Source organism: Podarcis liolepis, assembly GCF_965112155.1.
Source record: "Podarcis liolepis genome assembly, chromosome: 14".
Lineage (NCBI taxonomy): Eukaryota > Metazoa > Chordata > Lepidosauria > Squamata > Lacertidae > Podarcis > Podarcis liolepis.
This window is the reverse complement of record NC_139569.1, coordinates 24772815-24790623: the sequence shown is the minus strand read 5'-3', so window position 1 is coordinate 24790623 and position 17809 is coordinate 24772815. Positions and strand designations below refer to the sequence as shown.

Below are 17809 nucleotides of genomic sequence, written 5' to 3'. Positions count from 1 at the left end.
CCGGAAATCTGCTCTCCTTCTCGTTCTCTTGCCTATAGTATACGAACATTCCGAGTCAAAACCGGAAACCTGGGGTCGTTCTGCCGTCCGCTCTCTATGGTCTCTATCACGTGGTCGACGCCGGAGGCGCAGCAGCCGACCTGCGTCCCGCCGAGTGGAGCAGGGCGGGACCGCAGTTTGCCCGCGGAGCAGCCGGAAGTGGCGGAGCCTTCCGGTGTGTGTGTGGGCGGGGGGGAGGGGGTGTGAGGTGCGACGCCGGCCCGGCGACGACGGAGAAGTTGTGAGGGAAGATCGGTCGGAAGGTGTCGCCGCTGCCGGTGCCCGGGCAAGGAGCGGGCAGGAGGAGGAGGAGAAGCAGCACGGACGGCGACGCCCCCCTCTCCCCTCCGCCGCCGCCGCAGCCCCGCTCCCCTCGGAGACGCCATCATGAAGAAGCAGTTCAATCGCATGAAGCAGCTGGCCAACCAGACGGTGGGCAGGTGAGAGCCCGGCGGGCCGGGAGCGAGGGCGCGGGAGACACCTCAGAAATGCCCCCCCCCCGCGAATCCTGGGAACTGTAGTTTGTTAAGGGTGCTGGGAGTTGTAGCTCTTTGAGGGGAACGCTCCCATTCCCTGACTTCTTTTGGGGGTGGAAGGAGGGTTTCTCTAAATGAATGGTTATGTATGTAGCCAATACTGAGCTAGAGGAACAAATGGGATAAGGCAGCTTCCTCTGTTTCTCCCTCACCCACCCCCTGCAGTAGATTAATTTCTTGTGTGTGAAGGACGGCCACTCTATACCCACTCAGACCTTGGTTTATCTGGGTTTTTAATATTGACACTCACTAACATAAGACTCCAGGTTTCTAGGTAGGAGTATTTTCCCAGCCTGAAATCCTGGAGAACCATTGCTGCCAGTCTGTGTTGACAGTGTTGTGATAGGTGTGCCAGCGGTCTGACTCCCTATGAGGCATCTTCCGGTGTTCTACCACTAGGTCTTCTTGCTTCACGCAACACTATTAAGTCCAGAGTCTTTCTCCTCATGCTTTGCCTTGCCAGCAAGTTGTGTTTCCTCCATGACAAACATCCACACCCAAAACAATGATAAATGGTTACAATTTCAAGCATGCGCTCTTAGAGGCATCTATTATTATTATTAGGTGCTATGGTGACGATTCTGCCGGCATACAAAGAGGGAAGGGCTCTGCCAAGGGTCATTTTATTTAGAATTGGACCCAAGGAAGCACAGGGAAAGAAAATGGAATGAAGTGTTTTTAGCATTACAGTGCAGTCCTTTTCATATCTACTTTTTTGCCAAAGGATTTGGGGGGGGGCAAAGTCTCTTAAAAGTGCCCCACCAAGTTTTAAGAGGAAATGTCATTTGCTTTCTGTGTTCCTGCCGTTTTTTGTGAGAGTGGTTCTTATTTGCTTTGAACCCCAGATGAAGGCTGGTGGTGAGCTAGGCTAGGTGAGCAAGAAAAGTTTATAGACATAGACAGCTACTGTCCTCATCCTGGTGATCTGCTTGGTTGCAAATGGCCTTTGCCTCAAGTGTTCTAATTTTCAAATTTCTGATTGAGTAGATTTGGAAGACCTGATGTTTTGGCTGGCCTTGGATCACCTGGTCTTTACTCATCCTTGGTCTTGTCTTTCCTTCTGTAGTTATGCTAATGAAAACCTACCTAAGCATAATGATGCAAAAAGGAGGAGGAAATGTTACCTGCTTTCAACCTCAGGAGTAGGGTGAATGATTGTTATGAAGTATCACCAGAAGGATTTCCTTCTCTCACCAACAGAGGTTAGCTAAACAGAAAGTATTTTTGAGCCAGCTCATTCTTCCTCATGCACATGCCAGTCTGATCTTAATGATGAGCTGCAGAGCAGGGCCAATATTAAAGCTCAGTTAGATTCAAATGGGTTCAGGTCAACCCAGTCCTAGGTCATTTAGGGCTTTGAAGGTCAGTACCAATCACTTAAACTGAGCGCAGAAACAGATTGATAACCAGTGTGATTAATGTAGAATTGGAATGATACTGAGCAAATCTCGCTGCCCATGTCTGGGTCCAGTTGTAGCTTCCAAGGTCTATACAGTGGTACCTCAGGTTAAGAACTTAATTCGTTCTGGAGGTCTGTTCTTAACCTGAAACTGTTCTTAACCTGAAGCACCACTTTAGCTACTGGGCCCTCCCATTGCCGCTGCGCCGCCGGAGCACAATTTCTGTTCTCATCCTGAAGCAAAATTCTTAACCCGAGGTACTATTTCTGGGTTAGCGGAGTCTGTAACCTGAAGCATCTGTAACCTGAAGCGTATATAAGCCGAGGTACCACTGTGGAAGAGCAGCCTCATGGAGAGAACATTGTTAGCAGCCCAGCTCTGATGTAGCCAGTGCATGAGTGACTGAGGTTAGGCCTATCTTCTCCAGCTATGGCTGCAGTTTGAGAACTAAACACAACTTGGCCATCATTGCTACCTGAGCAGTGAAATAGGCACTTAAGCTGTGTTCTTGGTGGTTCCTGGAGCATGCAAGACATCATATTCTGTATGCTTAAGTGCTGGCACTTTGACTCATAGGCTCACTTCAGCTTGGTAAATAAACTGTTTGGTGCCCGGACAACTTGATCAGTTATTTTAGAAAACACATGCCCGGTTGAAATGGGGCAACCAGTGAATGCTTTGCTGAAGTGGGTTAATAATACTTCTGAAGTGATAATGTGTTGTAGTGAGGAACATTTCACTACTTTTGTTTTCCTGCAGTGCTGCAGAGATTGTTGGGTTCCCTTCTTCCACTACCTCCAGATCACTGAGACGATAATCTGTTAGATCACACAAAATACTAAATACGGCAGGGTTGGGTGTGGGGACATGTTTGCTCAGGATCTCCCACCTGCTTGGTTGCACTGTGGAGAACATGCTTAGCTTACATATCAGGAAGTTCCTAGTTCAAATCTGACATCTGCTGTGAACTTGCTAGGTGACCTTAGGCAAGTCTCCTTCAGCCCTTACTAACCTTACCTTACAGGGTTGTTGTAATGACTAGAACAAGCCATTTAAATACTTCTAGTGCTTATTATCAGTATTATGCTTTGGCATTCATTTTTAATAACAATGTCAACTAGTGGATTTATTTCTAAGCAACTTATTAATAAAGCAATTTAGAGTGTTCAAAAACTGAATGCAGGTATGGGGAACTGGGGCCAAATGCAGTCCTCCAGACCTCTCTATCTGACTCTTGTGGCTCTGCTATGTCATGCCCCTTCCCGTGCCACATCCCTTTTCCAAAGGCCACTCCCCTCAGTAGCTGTCTGTGAGGTGTGGATGGGTGTCTATAAAAGCCTTTCACTTTTGTATAACTTGAAATATAGCCTACTGTGCAAAGGTAAGAGTCACACCTGTTGCTGCACCCACACTGGCCCCTCTCATCATTGTTATATGGCCCCTGGAAGGTTGGCTATGAGGAAATGGGGTGCTGAGGCTGAAAAAGATTCCCCCCTCCTGACTTAATGAATGCACTTATTTACTTATGCACTTATATACCACTTAATTATTTGCAATTCACCAAAAATGGGATATTATTATTATTAAAATAACCTTTATTATACATCAATTTATATCAATTTACTCATAACTTATAATATTTATCTTAGACAATACATACCATACACACTACATACACTACGATATATACACACCCTAAACACTAACTTCCAATTCATCTCATTGTGCTATTTTACATTTGGTTAGTCTATATATATTTCTTTTTTAGTTTTCTTTTTCCCATTTGTTATCAGGAAAATTTTCCTATATACTTTCTCTATATTTCAGAATGTAATTCAAGATTCATTGTAAGTCAGCCAGGAAATTAACATTGTCACAGTAGCTTTTAAGATACTTTTTAAATATTATCCAATCTTTATTGACTTTCTGTACAGAATTTCCTCTTATTCTCCCTGTCATCTTTGGGACATAAAATTTTATTATAGAACTGTGTACTTTCAGCCATCTTCATATAGGAATGTTATCAGTAGTACTATACCCGTATTACAGATAGAGGGGGCAAGGCAGGGAGAATTCGCCCAAGGCCCCCGCATGGTAGAGAAATAGAGGTAAAATATAAGCCACTTACTTCCTGGCTCTCAGCTCAGTGTCTTTGCCATTGTAGGACTTTACTTTTTTAAAACTATTGTGGCTCTATAGCTGCACTACCTGTTAAGATAAAATCATTCTGTCGCTGTTTTGTGCAGTTCAGATTGACTTCAGGCTGTTCAGGTTTAGTAAAGAACACAAAACATTCTCCTTGGGAAGAAAATTGAGGAAAACCTTCTTGAAGCCTCTGAGATAATGTGACAGTGTGAGTGGAGTGTACAGGTTTGAAGGTGACCTTTGACTGCAGCAATGTGAAGTTAGGGTGGGGTTCAGGGACCTTTGCTACAGTCACTGAGGAGCTTTTGCTATCAGTTTAATTTTATTGCAGGCATTCTCTGAGTGTACTTAGCAGTAGCTGTCAATTTGCATTCTTCTGCCGGACAGAGCATTATAATGCATGCTATCCAGAAGAGCGGTGCTCACTTAAAAATGCTTGTGCACTTACTCATGCAAATTACCACTAAGCATATTCAGAGATAAAGGAAGAACTTTGAAAGAGATTTTTCATTTATTTCCTGTTTCAGTTATAAAAGGAAGCACTTAATAGAAGTGGTGTTCTCTAGGCTCACCTGACTTACTGAAGCATGCAAAAGCATGTTTCCCCAAAAGGGATAATCTTCAGGTCAGATCTCATATTTCATTGGTTCCTAGTCATGATTTGAAAATTCCCAATCAAGCTGAGCAGATTCCAGCTACAGTGGTGCCCCGCAAGACGAATGCCTCGCAAGACGGAAAACTCGCTAGACGAGTTTTCCGTTTTGGAGGTGCTTCGCAAAACGAATCTCCTATGGGCTTGCTTCGCAAGAGGACAATGTCTTGCGAGTTCCTGCTGTTTTTTTCCCCTTTCCCCCCTTTTTTCTAAGCCGCTAAGCCGCTTATCAGCCACTAATAGCGCTAATCCGTTAATGGGCTTGCTTTGCAAGACGAAAAAACCGCTAGACGAAGAGAATCACAGAACGGATTCTTTTCGTCTTGCGAGGCACCACTGTACCTTATTATTTGGACACATTACTCATAAAAATGACTCAAAGCAATTTGCAACACCTTGGCATGGGATCATCTAGGGAATCCCATATACTCTGCTTTTTCTTGAAAGATGCTCATGGTGATGATGATAAATTAAATAAAACAGAATATTCCTAGCACAATTTGTTTCACTTGACAATAAATTATTAAAATTATGTGCACGCTAATGTCTGGAAGGCTCAGGGTCCTTAAAAATCCTTCAAAAACAAACAACTGACCATTGCACAGAACTTGCCTGTTTCAAAAAGATACATCTAAAATATCCACTGCTACTCTGCTTCTGGCATCAAATTCAAACCTGAATATTTTTTACAGAAATTATAACACTTCTGAAATACATTTTGACATTTCTTCTTGGTAATAAAGAGTTCTCCTTTATGGGGCAACAATTGAGGTGATATCTCTGCTATTGTTAGCTTACGTCCAAATGATATTGCTAAGAGGGCGTACTTGGTTGAGTCTAGAGAATTGTGATAGGAAGTTGACTCTTCCTCACTGGAACTTAGCATGCAATAGCATCATTAAAATATAGTGCCCTGTAAGGCAGTGGTGAGGATGCTGCTGCACCACGGAACATCTCAGATTCCAGAAATTTGGTGGGCAGTTTCAGCATGTGACACACACTTTCTTAGACTGCTGGGAGGGTTTCCAGAATTAAATAAAGGTGGTACTACTAGTGTACTTTTTGTGGAAGAAGATGAGGTAAAAGGGTGTTGCCTGACATGCTTCATAGCTGATAGAATAATATTTGGGTGCTGTCAGGCTCTGATTTTGTTTGTATTCAGGCTCTATGAATAGGAACTGGGACTGTGCATCTCCTCCCGGTGTTTGACTTTAAATATACAACTAGGCTACATTCTCATGCTACTGCAAGGGAGAACAGTTGTGGTCAGCTATGTTAAAACTTTGGCTAGAGTCCCATGCTTGCTTGGTATGACACTTAAGCAGCTTTCTTCATAACCTGACCTGCAGTTTAGCAGACCTGCTTTGCTTCTTTCTTCCATTTAATACTTGGGGTTAATGGAGATGGAGGGCAGGGCTCTTGTCTTAACCCTTATTTCTACATAAGTGACCACTGTGAACAAATACATAATTAAGAGCATTAGGTGGTTTTTAGCTAAGGTTTACTCTGCATAGACCCAATGAAGTTAGTGAATGGGACTAATTTATGTTCATTCATTTCAGTGGGTCTACTTTGAGTAAACTTTAGTTGAATACTACTTCTTATACTATTCCAAATTCACAGTTCAGAGACATGAGGATCTGCAAGAAAGGGGGTTTCACTGAAATGGGAAGTCTCTGCAAACTGTGTGTGTTGGTTTGCACTGTAAGCCTTATATTTTCTTTTCTTATTTCCCTTGCTGTGCTTTATAAAGACCGAATGAGATACAGGGGCCTCAGGCTTCTTGACCAGGCTCTGCTGGGGACCAGAAGGGCACCTGTCCCCAGCAGAGCCAGCCCCGGTGTCCCTGCCACTCGCACTTGAACAGCCCGCTCGCCCCAGACAAAGGCACCCAGGTGGTAGCCAAGCAAGGCTGCAACACTGACCCTACTCTCATACAAGCAGGAGTGGGGTCAGGGCTCTCTCAGCTTGCAAGGGCAGGCACGCTCTTCAGCCAAGCAGTTTAAAGAGGTGGAGGGAGGGCCAAACTGTATCAGCAACTTACCCATGCAGCTTGTTTCTCCCTCTGCCAGAGCAGAGTGTTATGATGGTTTCACCAGCAGTATATGTCTGGTGAAATTGCCGCTGCTTGAGTCCCTCTGCCTCCAGCTCCCAATTAGTTTGTTTTCCCCTTTGGGCGCTGGAGGAAGAGGGGCTTGAGCAGTGCCGGTTTCACCAGACATATAGCACTAAGTGAAGCTGTTATCACGGTCTCCCCCCGCCCCCATTCTGGTCTTGGGCAATATATTGATACATCACCCAGTGCTATCTTGGAAGAAAGGTACGATGGACATTAGTTACTTAATTAAAAAATAATAAGGGGGGGGGGGTTGGTGCCAATAGTTGGAGAGGTTGGAATCTTCATCAGGAAAAGAGTGAAGTTCTCTTGTCATCTCGCCCTGTCAGCATTTGTCAGATTTCATAAGATGTTTCTTCCTTTCTAAAGTACCGTATTTTTTGCACCATAACACTCACTTTTTTCCTCCTAGAAAGTAAGGGGAAATGTCTGTGCGTGTTATGGAGGGAATGCCTACGGGTGGCATGCCTACAGATTTTCCTCCTCTAAAAACTACGTGCGTGTTATGGTCAGGTGCGTGTTATAGAGCGAAAAATACGGTAACTAGAACTTCAGCTGCACCCCACCTCCCAGTTAAAAATTTTGTTTGGTACAGTTGCCTGGCAGGTGCTCCACTATCTATGCACGTCATACATTTGCTTTGTTAGACTAAGGCAGCCTTCTCAACCTTGGATCCCCAGATGTTGTTCAATTCCAACTCCCATCATCCTTGACCCCTGGCCATGCTGGCTAGAAATGATCAGAGTTGTAGTCCAACAACAGGCTAAAACCCACATGCCTTATATCAGTTTTTGAGATGGCGCAAGGCTCCTTGGGTGAGGTAGCATGGCTCCCCTTAAATAAGTCTTTCATTATTACAATGCATGCTCAGGTTCTAAAGCTGCTCTATGCCTCCCAGTTTGATTCATAGTGTGTGAATTTAAAGTTGGTCTAAGTCAATCTTCCTGACCTGGGTCCCTCCAGATGTTTTAGACTGCAACTCCCATCAGCACTGCCATACTGGCTGGGGTTGATGAGAGTTGTAATTCAAAATGGCCGTGGTGGCTGAGGCTGATGGGAGTTGTAGTTCAGAGCATCTGGACACTCCCTACCACTGGTCTAAACTATGCTGTAAAAATGCTTCAGATTCCAAGGTTCCTGCATCAAATATGTAACTTCTTAGACTTTTCTTGTCCTTTGTTTGAGCGAGCTGGTTACAGTTTCCTTTACTCTTCCTTTTCTGTCAGTGATTTGAGAATGGAAAGAAAGCTTGGTTTGTTGGATCAGGCATTATTCCATGTTTCTTTTCTTGCTAGATTTACATCTTGCATTGTAGGCAGCAATCTGTCACTCAAGATGCAGTGTTCATTTCTGTGTACACTTTTCATTCCAGCCGATTAAACAGTCAGCAGAGAAGGCTTCTGCAGCTGGATGAATCATTTCATTGTATTATACTACATCATATATTAAGCCAGTAATGCATGATATTTTGCATTTCAATTTGAGTTGCTCCTGTACAAGTGCTGAATTAATGACAGTAATGTTAAAATCTTCTGCAATGCAGGAGAAAACTGAAGTTAATACGTTCGTTAATCTTCCACAGGCTCTGCTTCAAGAATGTTTTGAATCTGCTCCCAATTGAAACTTTGCTGAGCTTGTGAGGTTTGGCAGTAGTACAGTCTGGAATCTGATCCTGCCTGTGTGTGCTTTTTTCAGCTCTATTTTTTTTCTGATATAGAGCAGTCTAAATTTCTTCTGAAATTTCTCTGCATTTTAAGATACAGATGTTTACTTGGTTTTAAACCCTGATGGTTTTGTCCTGGCAATGCCTTAGACTTAATTTATTGAGACTAGCAACCTGCACTCTTGAACTTTTGTTGTACCACTCATTAAACAATATCAAAAGCGAAACTACTTATTCTCTGTCTTATTGTCCTCGTACTTAGGGACAAGATTTTCCTCAGTCTCTGCAACAAAAGGCACTGAAGTTATCAACTTCTTAAAATGTAAAGCCCATGTTTCAGTAGTGGGACATATTTTCTGCTTCCACTTCCCCACCTACTTATGGGGATAAACATGTAGCCCTCTGTACGGAATTGTAAGCCTTGTTGTGGGAAGATATGTGCAGCCAATGTATGTGCTTTGTGGTTGTGTGCTGTACAAATCCTGAGTGGTGGTGCTTTGTGTTCATATGATGTGAAAACTCTGCTGGATTTAGTCATCTCCACAATTAGCATTAACAAAGCTTCTGGGGATGATATCATTGTGGTTGTTAGGCAAGAGTGCTGTGTGTGATAATACGTTCATAGGGTGGTAGTGTTCCATGCCATGCTGATTACTTTAATAAATTTACAACTAATAAGGTTGTTCAGTCTCTCTGACAGCTGCACCTCAATGGCTTCTCGCTTTGTTCTAGAGGCCAGTCTGCCTGCCTCAACTTTGTGAATTGTAAACGTTCGGCATGTGCTTTTACCAGCCAGCGATTTGATATCCCAAGTGCTGTAATCTCAGCCGGAGACCAAGGAGAGCCCTGCGTTAGTCCTGTAATAAGGCGCACAGAGGACTGAGAAACCGAAGACAAAGTTTTCAAATGACACATCAGTTGTTATGGCAAATTGTTCAAAGCAAAACAAAATTTCAGGATTGTATTCTGTTCAGATTTGACATCTGACTCTAGGATTTTTGGGGAACTGTTAGATACCTGTAGTTTGATGCATTTGCTCAGAGCAAATGCATCAAATGAATGAATAAAGTTTTAAGAAATCCATTTTTAAGTGCATTTCTCTTTTAAAATTCTTCTGAATGGAATCTCAATGCAAACATATAGGGTTGGATCTAAAGGAAATTTAACTTGGGTCCCCTTGAAAACAATAGGACAAGCTGATGATGACACAATAAATCTATGCAGTTGTATGATGGTTTGATACTGACTGCCAAGGACTGGCAAGTTGCCAAAGATGTCATCTGTTGATCCATTGGGGTGACTTCTATGTTTAGTCACCTCTTTTCCTAATGATAAGGGTGGCATTCAATGATGCGCCTCAGCTAGCACATGGAGTTTCGCTTGTAGAATGCAACTTCCCCTCCCTTTCCCCCCTGTGCCCCACACCTTCCCCAAATCTTGTTCTGGTGTGGTGGGGGAAACCCCAGAACAGATTTAGGGGGAGAGGAAGTTTTGTTGCACAAGTAGAAATCCTTGCACCAGCAGAAGCACTTTGCTGGATGCCCACCCTAAGCAGTTGCATTTCCGCAGTTCGTGTGTGTTAAAAACCTGGGAGAGCAGAGGGAACTAGTAAGTGCGAAGCAAACCATTTTTGTATCATTAGGAGTGACCAAAGCAACTGACTTTGCATTGAATCACTTCCCTTTCAGGCTTCCTAACAGCCTAACTTAGGTGTATTTCTGAGAGGAAGTGAAACAGCAGCAAGCAGCCCATTTGCTTTTGACAGTACAAGCATAAATATTTGAGGAGGGGTTTCGTCACTGCTCTTCTGGGTATTGATTTTACAAACTCCTTGAGCCAACAAAAAAGTCTTCCATGCCCTAGATAAACATTCCTCACATTGCCCATCTATAAGCACCCCAGGCCTCTTGATTGAACTTTCCCAGGTGGAAAAATGTTACTAAATATTCGGCACTATGACCAAATTTTATTAGTCAGCATCAAAATTCTTTGTGCATCAGGCTTGTTAACAGGGATGGTGAAGTGCCAAATTTATTCTTTCCAGAGAGTTTAGTGTGGTACAGCTATCACCTCTCCTCTTTTCAGCTGAATTTGGGGAAACCACTTGAAGCATCTGTTGCGTTGAACTATTTCAATTGCTTTTGTTTGCTTTGCTCATTGCAAACAACTGAAAGTCTGTAAATTTTGATAATAAACCTGATTTGCAATGGGTGTTGAATAATTTTGATTACAACTGTATAAGTGTTTTTACCGCTCTATGTTGTCTTCCATAAAAAACTTTGTCCTCCACATTTTTAGTATATAACTGGTCTTAAGAAGCATTTCACAAATTCTGAAAGGTCTTTTATATCTTAGGCACAGAGAAGATGAGAAGATTGCTTGATAGCATACTGTGACTAATTTACTTGCCACTTGGCACACTGACTGTGTAAATGTATAAGTTGCAATTTGAGCAATACTGGTAAATGTCCCATTGGCACTTGCATGTTCCATTGGGCTGGATGCAGAAGGGATTGCTGGAGAAGTAAGGACAATTGCCTGTGTGCTTGGCATTGCTCAGCTTGGTTAATAAGAGTGGCCAGAGATGGACTAACTGAGTGGGTGGTGGGAGTGGCGATTGCCTAATTGTGGGAACGTTTGGTTTCAGCATGTTTAAAGAGGCTGTAGTGAGACATCCATTGAAAAAACTAAACCTTCCCTTAATAACACCAGACTGGATAATTTCTTTTGCTTCTCTAACATTGAATTTCTGGGCAAGATCCTCAATCTGGGGCCAGTAGGCCACCAGAGATATTTCATGAATGAGACAAGTTATCTAGATCAGGAATGGAGAACCTGGGGCCCTCTGCCCTTTAGCTGTTGTTTGATTGCCATTATCCCTGGCTATTAGCCATGTTGACTGGGGGACGGATGAGAGTTGTAGCCCAGGGCAGCGGGTTCCACATCCTTCATCTACAGCAATTTCAGTCCAGCTCTAGGTCTGGTTTTATGAACAAAACAGCTTTGGCTGTGAACTGCAGTGGAATTTAGCAGGGAAGGAGCTGCATTCTTGCTGGTTCTGCTTGACCACTCAGTGTTTTTCACTACCGTCAGCTATAGAATCTCTGGCTTTCGGAGGTTGAAAGAGCAACAAAGGGCTATTTGTAGAAGAACTTTTAAGCAGCCCCCCCATGCTGCACATTGAAGTCCCGATAATTGGGTCTTCAAAGCACAGCAACACTTGGCATCACAGTGATGTGACTACAGGCCAGAAAAACTTCCCCACCCCTGAAGTAGCAGGTGAGAATAGGGAGCCTATGGTAAAATTCTTACTAGATTCAAAATCACAAAGTAAAGCTGCTATAAAAAGGATTATCTTTTTGTGTGTGTTTTAAAAAAGTTGTAGGCATGAAAGCAAACTTGAATGTGTGGGTGGTCTAAGAACTTTGAAAGTATTAAACCACAAAAACTCTTATTGCCAAAAGGATTTGGGTGTGGTTCCCCTCCTTCCCATGTTAGTTGCTGCTACAACAGCTCCACCTTGCACCTATAATTTTAAAATAGAAATGACGTCTTCATGTGCCAAAAGCTTCACTGGTGCTAAGTATTTATTTAGGAAGGAGTTCAGTGGCACAGACTTGGCATTTACATCATCAAGCATTATGTAGGCAGCTGGCTGGTTGGCTGTATGTGAATTTTGGTCTACACATATTTGATATGATATTTGTATTAGGCTTTTCCAACAACAAGTGTTGAGCTCAAAGTGGCTCACAACAATCATAGCATTAAAACAACAAGCATTGCAGTCACTAATATCAAACACATTAGCATAAAAATCAAACAACAACACATTCATCAAAACAATTAATACAGTTCAATGGAGTCATAGTTATTCAAAATATCAGAAAGAGCTGTTGAGCACCAGCCCTGTGCTGGATCACATCCCCTCTCTGGAAAGGGGCTTCTTTGCTCAGTGCTTGCTCAGATCTTGACTTCTTTTTTACCCTGTATGGGTCCACAGGTGTGCCTTCAGGTGGGAGCTCTTGGAATAGGTCTTGATGCAGCTGGCGCAGGTATGGGTGGGTGTGACAGTCTACGTGGGGTCAGGAGCAATGACCCCTCTTGGACTCAGCTTCCAGCTACTCCAGCAGGCAGAAGGTCATCGGGAAATATTGAGGAAGGTTTCCAAATCCCAAAATGGGTTTGTTTGTCTAGTGTGACTGTGTTCTACCTCTGCTGTCAGAGGCATTATGCCTCTGAATACTAGTTGCTGAGGATCACAAGTGAGGAGAGTGCTGTTGGACTCATGTCTTGTTTGCAGGTTTCCCTTTGGCCATGGTAGGAACAGAATGCTGGACTACATGGTTCCCCTTTGGCCTGATCCAGCAGTCAGGCTCTCAAGTTCTTTTGCAGGTGTTGCCTTGCCTGCAGTTCCATTTACTGCAGTTCCGAATCATCTAAGGCTGTCAAAGCACCTTCAGGTTGTGGGCAATGTGTTTTCTTCAATTGCAGTCATGGCTTTCCCCCCCTTCCACCCCTCAAGACTGTGAAATTCTGTTCTCAAAATTGCATTGGGAATATATGTTCCACTGCACATGTTTCTCAGGATGGCAGGGCATTCCGTCGTACTCGCAAGTGGCCCACAAACTGGGTGAGATCATAGGCTTGTAAGCAAGGAGGAGTTTCCTGTGACAAATCACCCGCCTTGCAATGGCCTGTGGTGCTGTCAAAATAAAACACAAGGTTTTTATGGTTGGGAGACTTTGTCCTGGATTTCAGTATGGCTTTTAGCAGAAAGTGGAGAACTTTTACAAAGCAAGGCCTTTCATATTAAGGTTGTGTCAACAGGAGAACCATAGGAAGCTGCCTTGTTAGACCATTGAGGCCTATCTAGCCCAGTAAGGGTCAGCACCAACTGGCAGCAGCACTCCAGGGTTTTGGAGAGGGATCTTTCTCCAGCTGTACCTGGAGATATCCAGGATTGAACCTGGCACTTTCACCATGCAAAGCAGGTTTTCTGTCACAAAGACAAAACCTTCCAAGAGTTGAAAATAGCTAGAAAATAGTTGAAAGTAACTTTTTGAAATTTTAATACTTTGCCTGTTAATAACTGCAAAGCCTCTTTCTCTGCTCATTGCCATAAACTAGGGCACAAGACAGCCCTTCCATGTGTGGGTCAGGAATTGCAGGCATGCAGATGTCCATAGGGCAGTGCCTGCCTATGGGGAAGGGACGCAGTCGGTGCCAGGCAGGAGGTTCTTGCAATTTGCTCTCTATTTCAAAAGTAGCTTGCTATGCAGTACAGAGGCTGCTGGCCAAGTCAAAAGCCCCATTGAGAGCGTAGAATTGTGTGCTGTTCTGGATTGTGGGCCAATTGTTTGGAGTGCTCAAATGACCAGTCATAAGAGTCTGCTCCTGAAGGGGTTACCTAAATCCTCTCAAGTAATGGGGAAGAACACTCCCTGGTTTTAATAGATTTTAGATACGTATATAGTTTTAATTCTGCCAGTGTTTAACTGGTTTTTTTAATTATTGTTTTTTATATGCTTATAGCAGTTCTAATTTTTATCTGTAAGCCAAGCAGAGTCCTGTTGAGGAAAAAGGCAGGGTATTAATCATACTCATAATCATTCTCTCTGTATCTGTTGATGCTTCAGGTAAGTCTTCAAAGCAGGATTCAATAAGCTAAGGAGCACATATAAATAAATGAGACAGAAGAAGTATTTCCCTCCCACTATTTTACTCATCATGTGCGCCTGAATCTTGCACTGCATGCTTTAATGTGCAATACAGTGGAACCTTGGTTCTCAAACTTAATCCGTTCTGGGAGTCCGTTCGACTCCCGAAACCGTTCAAAAACCAAGGCACAGCTTCCGATTAGCTGCAGGAGCTTCTTACACTCAAGCAGAAGCCATGTCAGACGTTCGGCTTCCAAAAAACGTTCGAAAACTGGAACACCTACTTCTGGGTTTTCAGCATTTGGGAGCCAAAACGTCCGAGTACCAAGGCGTTCAAGAACCAAGGTACAACTGTATAAAAATCAGGGTGGTTCACGAGAGAGAAAGAGTTCCATAATCAGGACATAGCTGACTTCCCATGGTAAGCTTAAGGTTGTGAGAAATTGTCTCTTTAATTTTATGTTGTGCCACGCCCTTGTTTTATATTATGTCACATCCCCTCTATGGCTGGCACCCCCAGTTCCCTCTCAAAATTCAGAATGAGCCCACTAGTCTAAAAGGGCTGCCTACCTTTGCTCTACAGGGTGTACAAACTAGTGTCGTCCTTGTGTGTATCCTGTTGCTAAGCAGTATCAAAATAGGCAGGAGCTCTCAGTGACAGAATGTTGGGACCAGATGGGGAGCCTGAAGCAAAATGGTATTTTCTGGATGACATTCTCCAACCCTGGCAGGGTCCCTGTTTCAAACAAGAGGCCTCTAAGGTTCCATTTTCAGTGCTTATCTAAGCATAAATGGAAGTTTGATCATATGCAAGGCTTGTGTTTTACCATTTTATAAACCAATAAAAGACTCAACTTTTTTAAAGTTGACAAAACGCAGACATAGCAAAAATGAGAATTCCCTAGACATGAAAATATCTGGTAGGCTGAAAGGCAGGGGTATCAATGTTAAAATTAAAATAGGTAGCAAATACAGACAAATGACACATCACCTGTCAAATGCAAGAACCCCCTGGAGCTATAGGATGCAGCTAGTAGCCTCCTGACCACACTCCAGGTTTGTACCCAGGAGGAGCAGACAGGACCGCCTCTCTTAACTGTGTGCATGAGACTGGCTGGTTAAGGCTTTAGCTTGTTTGTGCTGGTAGTACAGAAAGTACAATTAATCGGTTTTAGAGATCAGAATAAAAGAGAAATGGGAGGAGAATCTGGGTTGGTGGTAAAGGAAATGGACCTGAAGCTCATTACATCTCATAATTTTCCGGGGAGGGGGTTAGAGTTGTGGGTACCTTTTCCATCTTCACAGCTGTGCGGTCCCCAATCTATCGCTAAACACAGATGTGCAGCTGACAGCAAGGGAAGGCCATTGACAGAGTGGGAGGGAGCATCCTGTGTCCATACTCATGCACATCCCAAGACACCTGAACAGCATTACAAGCCTCCTGTTCCCGGGTGTCTGAATCCATGAGCAAAAGCAGTCCATTAAGGGGTGGCAATACATATGACACAACTTTGTCGCTGGTCCAACTTCCACTTCCACATAACAGCTTGCTTGCAGTGACTGGACAGAATCACTCTATTCTTTATCCAAACGATTTGGCTGGCATTGAAAGCATTTGGATAACTATGCGAGTGTCTGCCTAAACTGCCACTGATCTGAGAGTACATGAGCATTGAGATAATCTTGAGGATTAGTTAACAGAAGTTAACTATCCAGGAGCTTTGCTGTACTTGCCGCATCTGAAATAGGAATAGAAATATTAAGCAGTGTTTAAAAAAGCACATTATTTGATTACTTCCTGAGAGCTAGTGTAGATGGCTAGAGCATGGACATGGCTTTTGGGTTACATTGTGTTAGCTTTTGAGGGCTGGGGCTGGTGGGAGTTGCAGTCCATGCTGCTGAATACCAGTTGCTGGAGACTGCAGGAGGGGGAGAGTGCTCTTGTGCTCAAATCCCACTTGCAGGTTTCCCACAATTATCTGGTTGACCATAGCAAGAACAGGACACTGGACAAGATGGGCCATTGGCCTGATCCAGCAGCCTCTTGTGTTCATCATGGAAATCTAAGTTGGGTCTGATGGGAGTTGTGGACCAAAATATCAGGAGGGTTTAGTGAAGGCTGAAATAGATCATTCAATTAAAAGTTGGGGGAAAGGGAATGGTGTTTCATACTTTCTTTAAAACTTGTAGGAGCCAGCCATATTTAATTTTGGAAAGGAATTCCATAAGGTGGGAGCCACCACTGAGAACAATCTGCCTCTCTAGGGAAGCTTTGCTGCCTCCTTTGTTAATGTCTTTTAGGTACCAAGTGAGGGCAGTCCTGCTTCCTTTGACTTAACCCTGAGGTTTGGCACAAGTTCTGTTCATTGTCATACTTCTGAGCGCTTTTTGAGTTGTTGGTCTTGACCTTATGCTGCATTTTTATTTTAGCCTTTTAGCCTGTTTATTGTTTTATAATTGTACTGTGAGCCCCCTTATGGATTCAACAAAAGGAAATACTTTTAAACAAATGAAAATGATATTTCTAAATGCACACCATGTGATATGGTCTTAATTCCTAAGCCATCTCTTGGGCCATCCCCAGTGGTAAGGGGACGGTATAAAGCCCCGCCCGTCTTCTATCTTGCTAATTCAGAGAGTTGGACTGTGCTTCTCCTCATTGATAGAGGCAAAATCCCAGCCTTAGCATCCCTAGACAGCTGGTGCCTCATAGGATGCACACAGACCAATATTTCTGAAATTCTGACAGTAAGGAGTTTTGGTCATTTTAACCAACAAAGACAAAGGATCTGAAGCAGCTCTTTGTGGCAGATTTGTAATATTTGCCGGAGGGGGGAAACCAGCCCCTTAAAGTTATGGAGCCTCTTTGTCTTGGCTTCTGCACAAAGCTGCAAATTTTTCCATGTCTTCCTCCACCCTGGCCTGGCAGCCAGTCCAGCCATTGTGCTATAGAAAGTGAGCAGGATGTATTGGTAATGCAGCCTCTAGTCTCCTGGCTCACTGTAAAGCTAGTTTCCCAAGGCTAGGAAGCCTTTCTGAAGCAGAAAACAGAAATACCTCATCTGCCAAAGAACTGCCAAGCCATGGAAACTCAGGGCCCAGAGTGGCTTCATGGATGTGGCTCTACATTGCTGTAACTTCTCTGGAGTTTCGGGTTCCTTTCCTTTCATCACCTTTAATCCCTCGCTCAAGGTTCAAGAGTTGCGGTCGCAGTTTGCAATTTGAAAGTGGAACTTGAGGGTTGTATCCAAAAGCAGACCCACTAAACGAATGAACCTAAGTTATGTCCATTAAATTCATTGGCCTTCCTCTGAAGAGGACTAGCATTCAATAACAACTCTGAGTCACAGTTCTTGGTCTCTTCTAATATGTGTCAGCATCAGATTTTCTTTGTACTTCCTTGTTGGCCATCAGGGACTATTTAATTCCCACCCTCGCTTCATCACTTGCCCTACTTCTTAGTATAGCCTCCGTCAAAGTTGAGCCTGTAGAACAGGACTTGGAATTCCTTCTAACCAGGAAATTGCCCTTCCTGGTGTTCTGTTTTCCTCCATCATACTTCCAGCTCTTGCAAATGACCAATTGTCAACTTGAAAAAGCA

General features: G+C 43.5%; 1 protein-coding gene across 8 annotated transcripts in view; it reads left to right on the top strand.

Moving 5' to 3' along the window:
* Positions 1-101: 101 nt before the first annotated feature.
* The window catches only part of ARHGAP17 (Rho GTPase activating protein 17), a 57809-nt gene continuing 40101 nt past the window's right edge, over positions 102-17809 (top strand). For 7 of the 8 annotated variants that reach the window (XM_083473966.1, XM_083473968.1, XM_083473965.1 and 4 more), the window contains exon 1: positions 111-479. In XM_083473966.1, the coding sequence (XP_083330092.1) occupies positions 427-479 (53 nt within the window). In that variant the 5' untranslated portion in view covers positions 111-426. Of the gene's footprint in view, positions 480-17809 lie in introns of all 8 variants that reach the window. The other variant, XM_083473963.1, reaches the window with a different exon arrangement.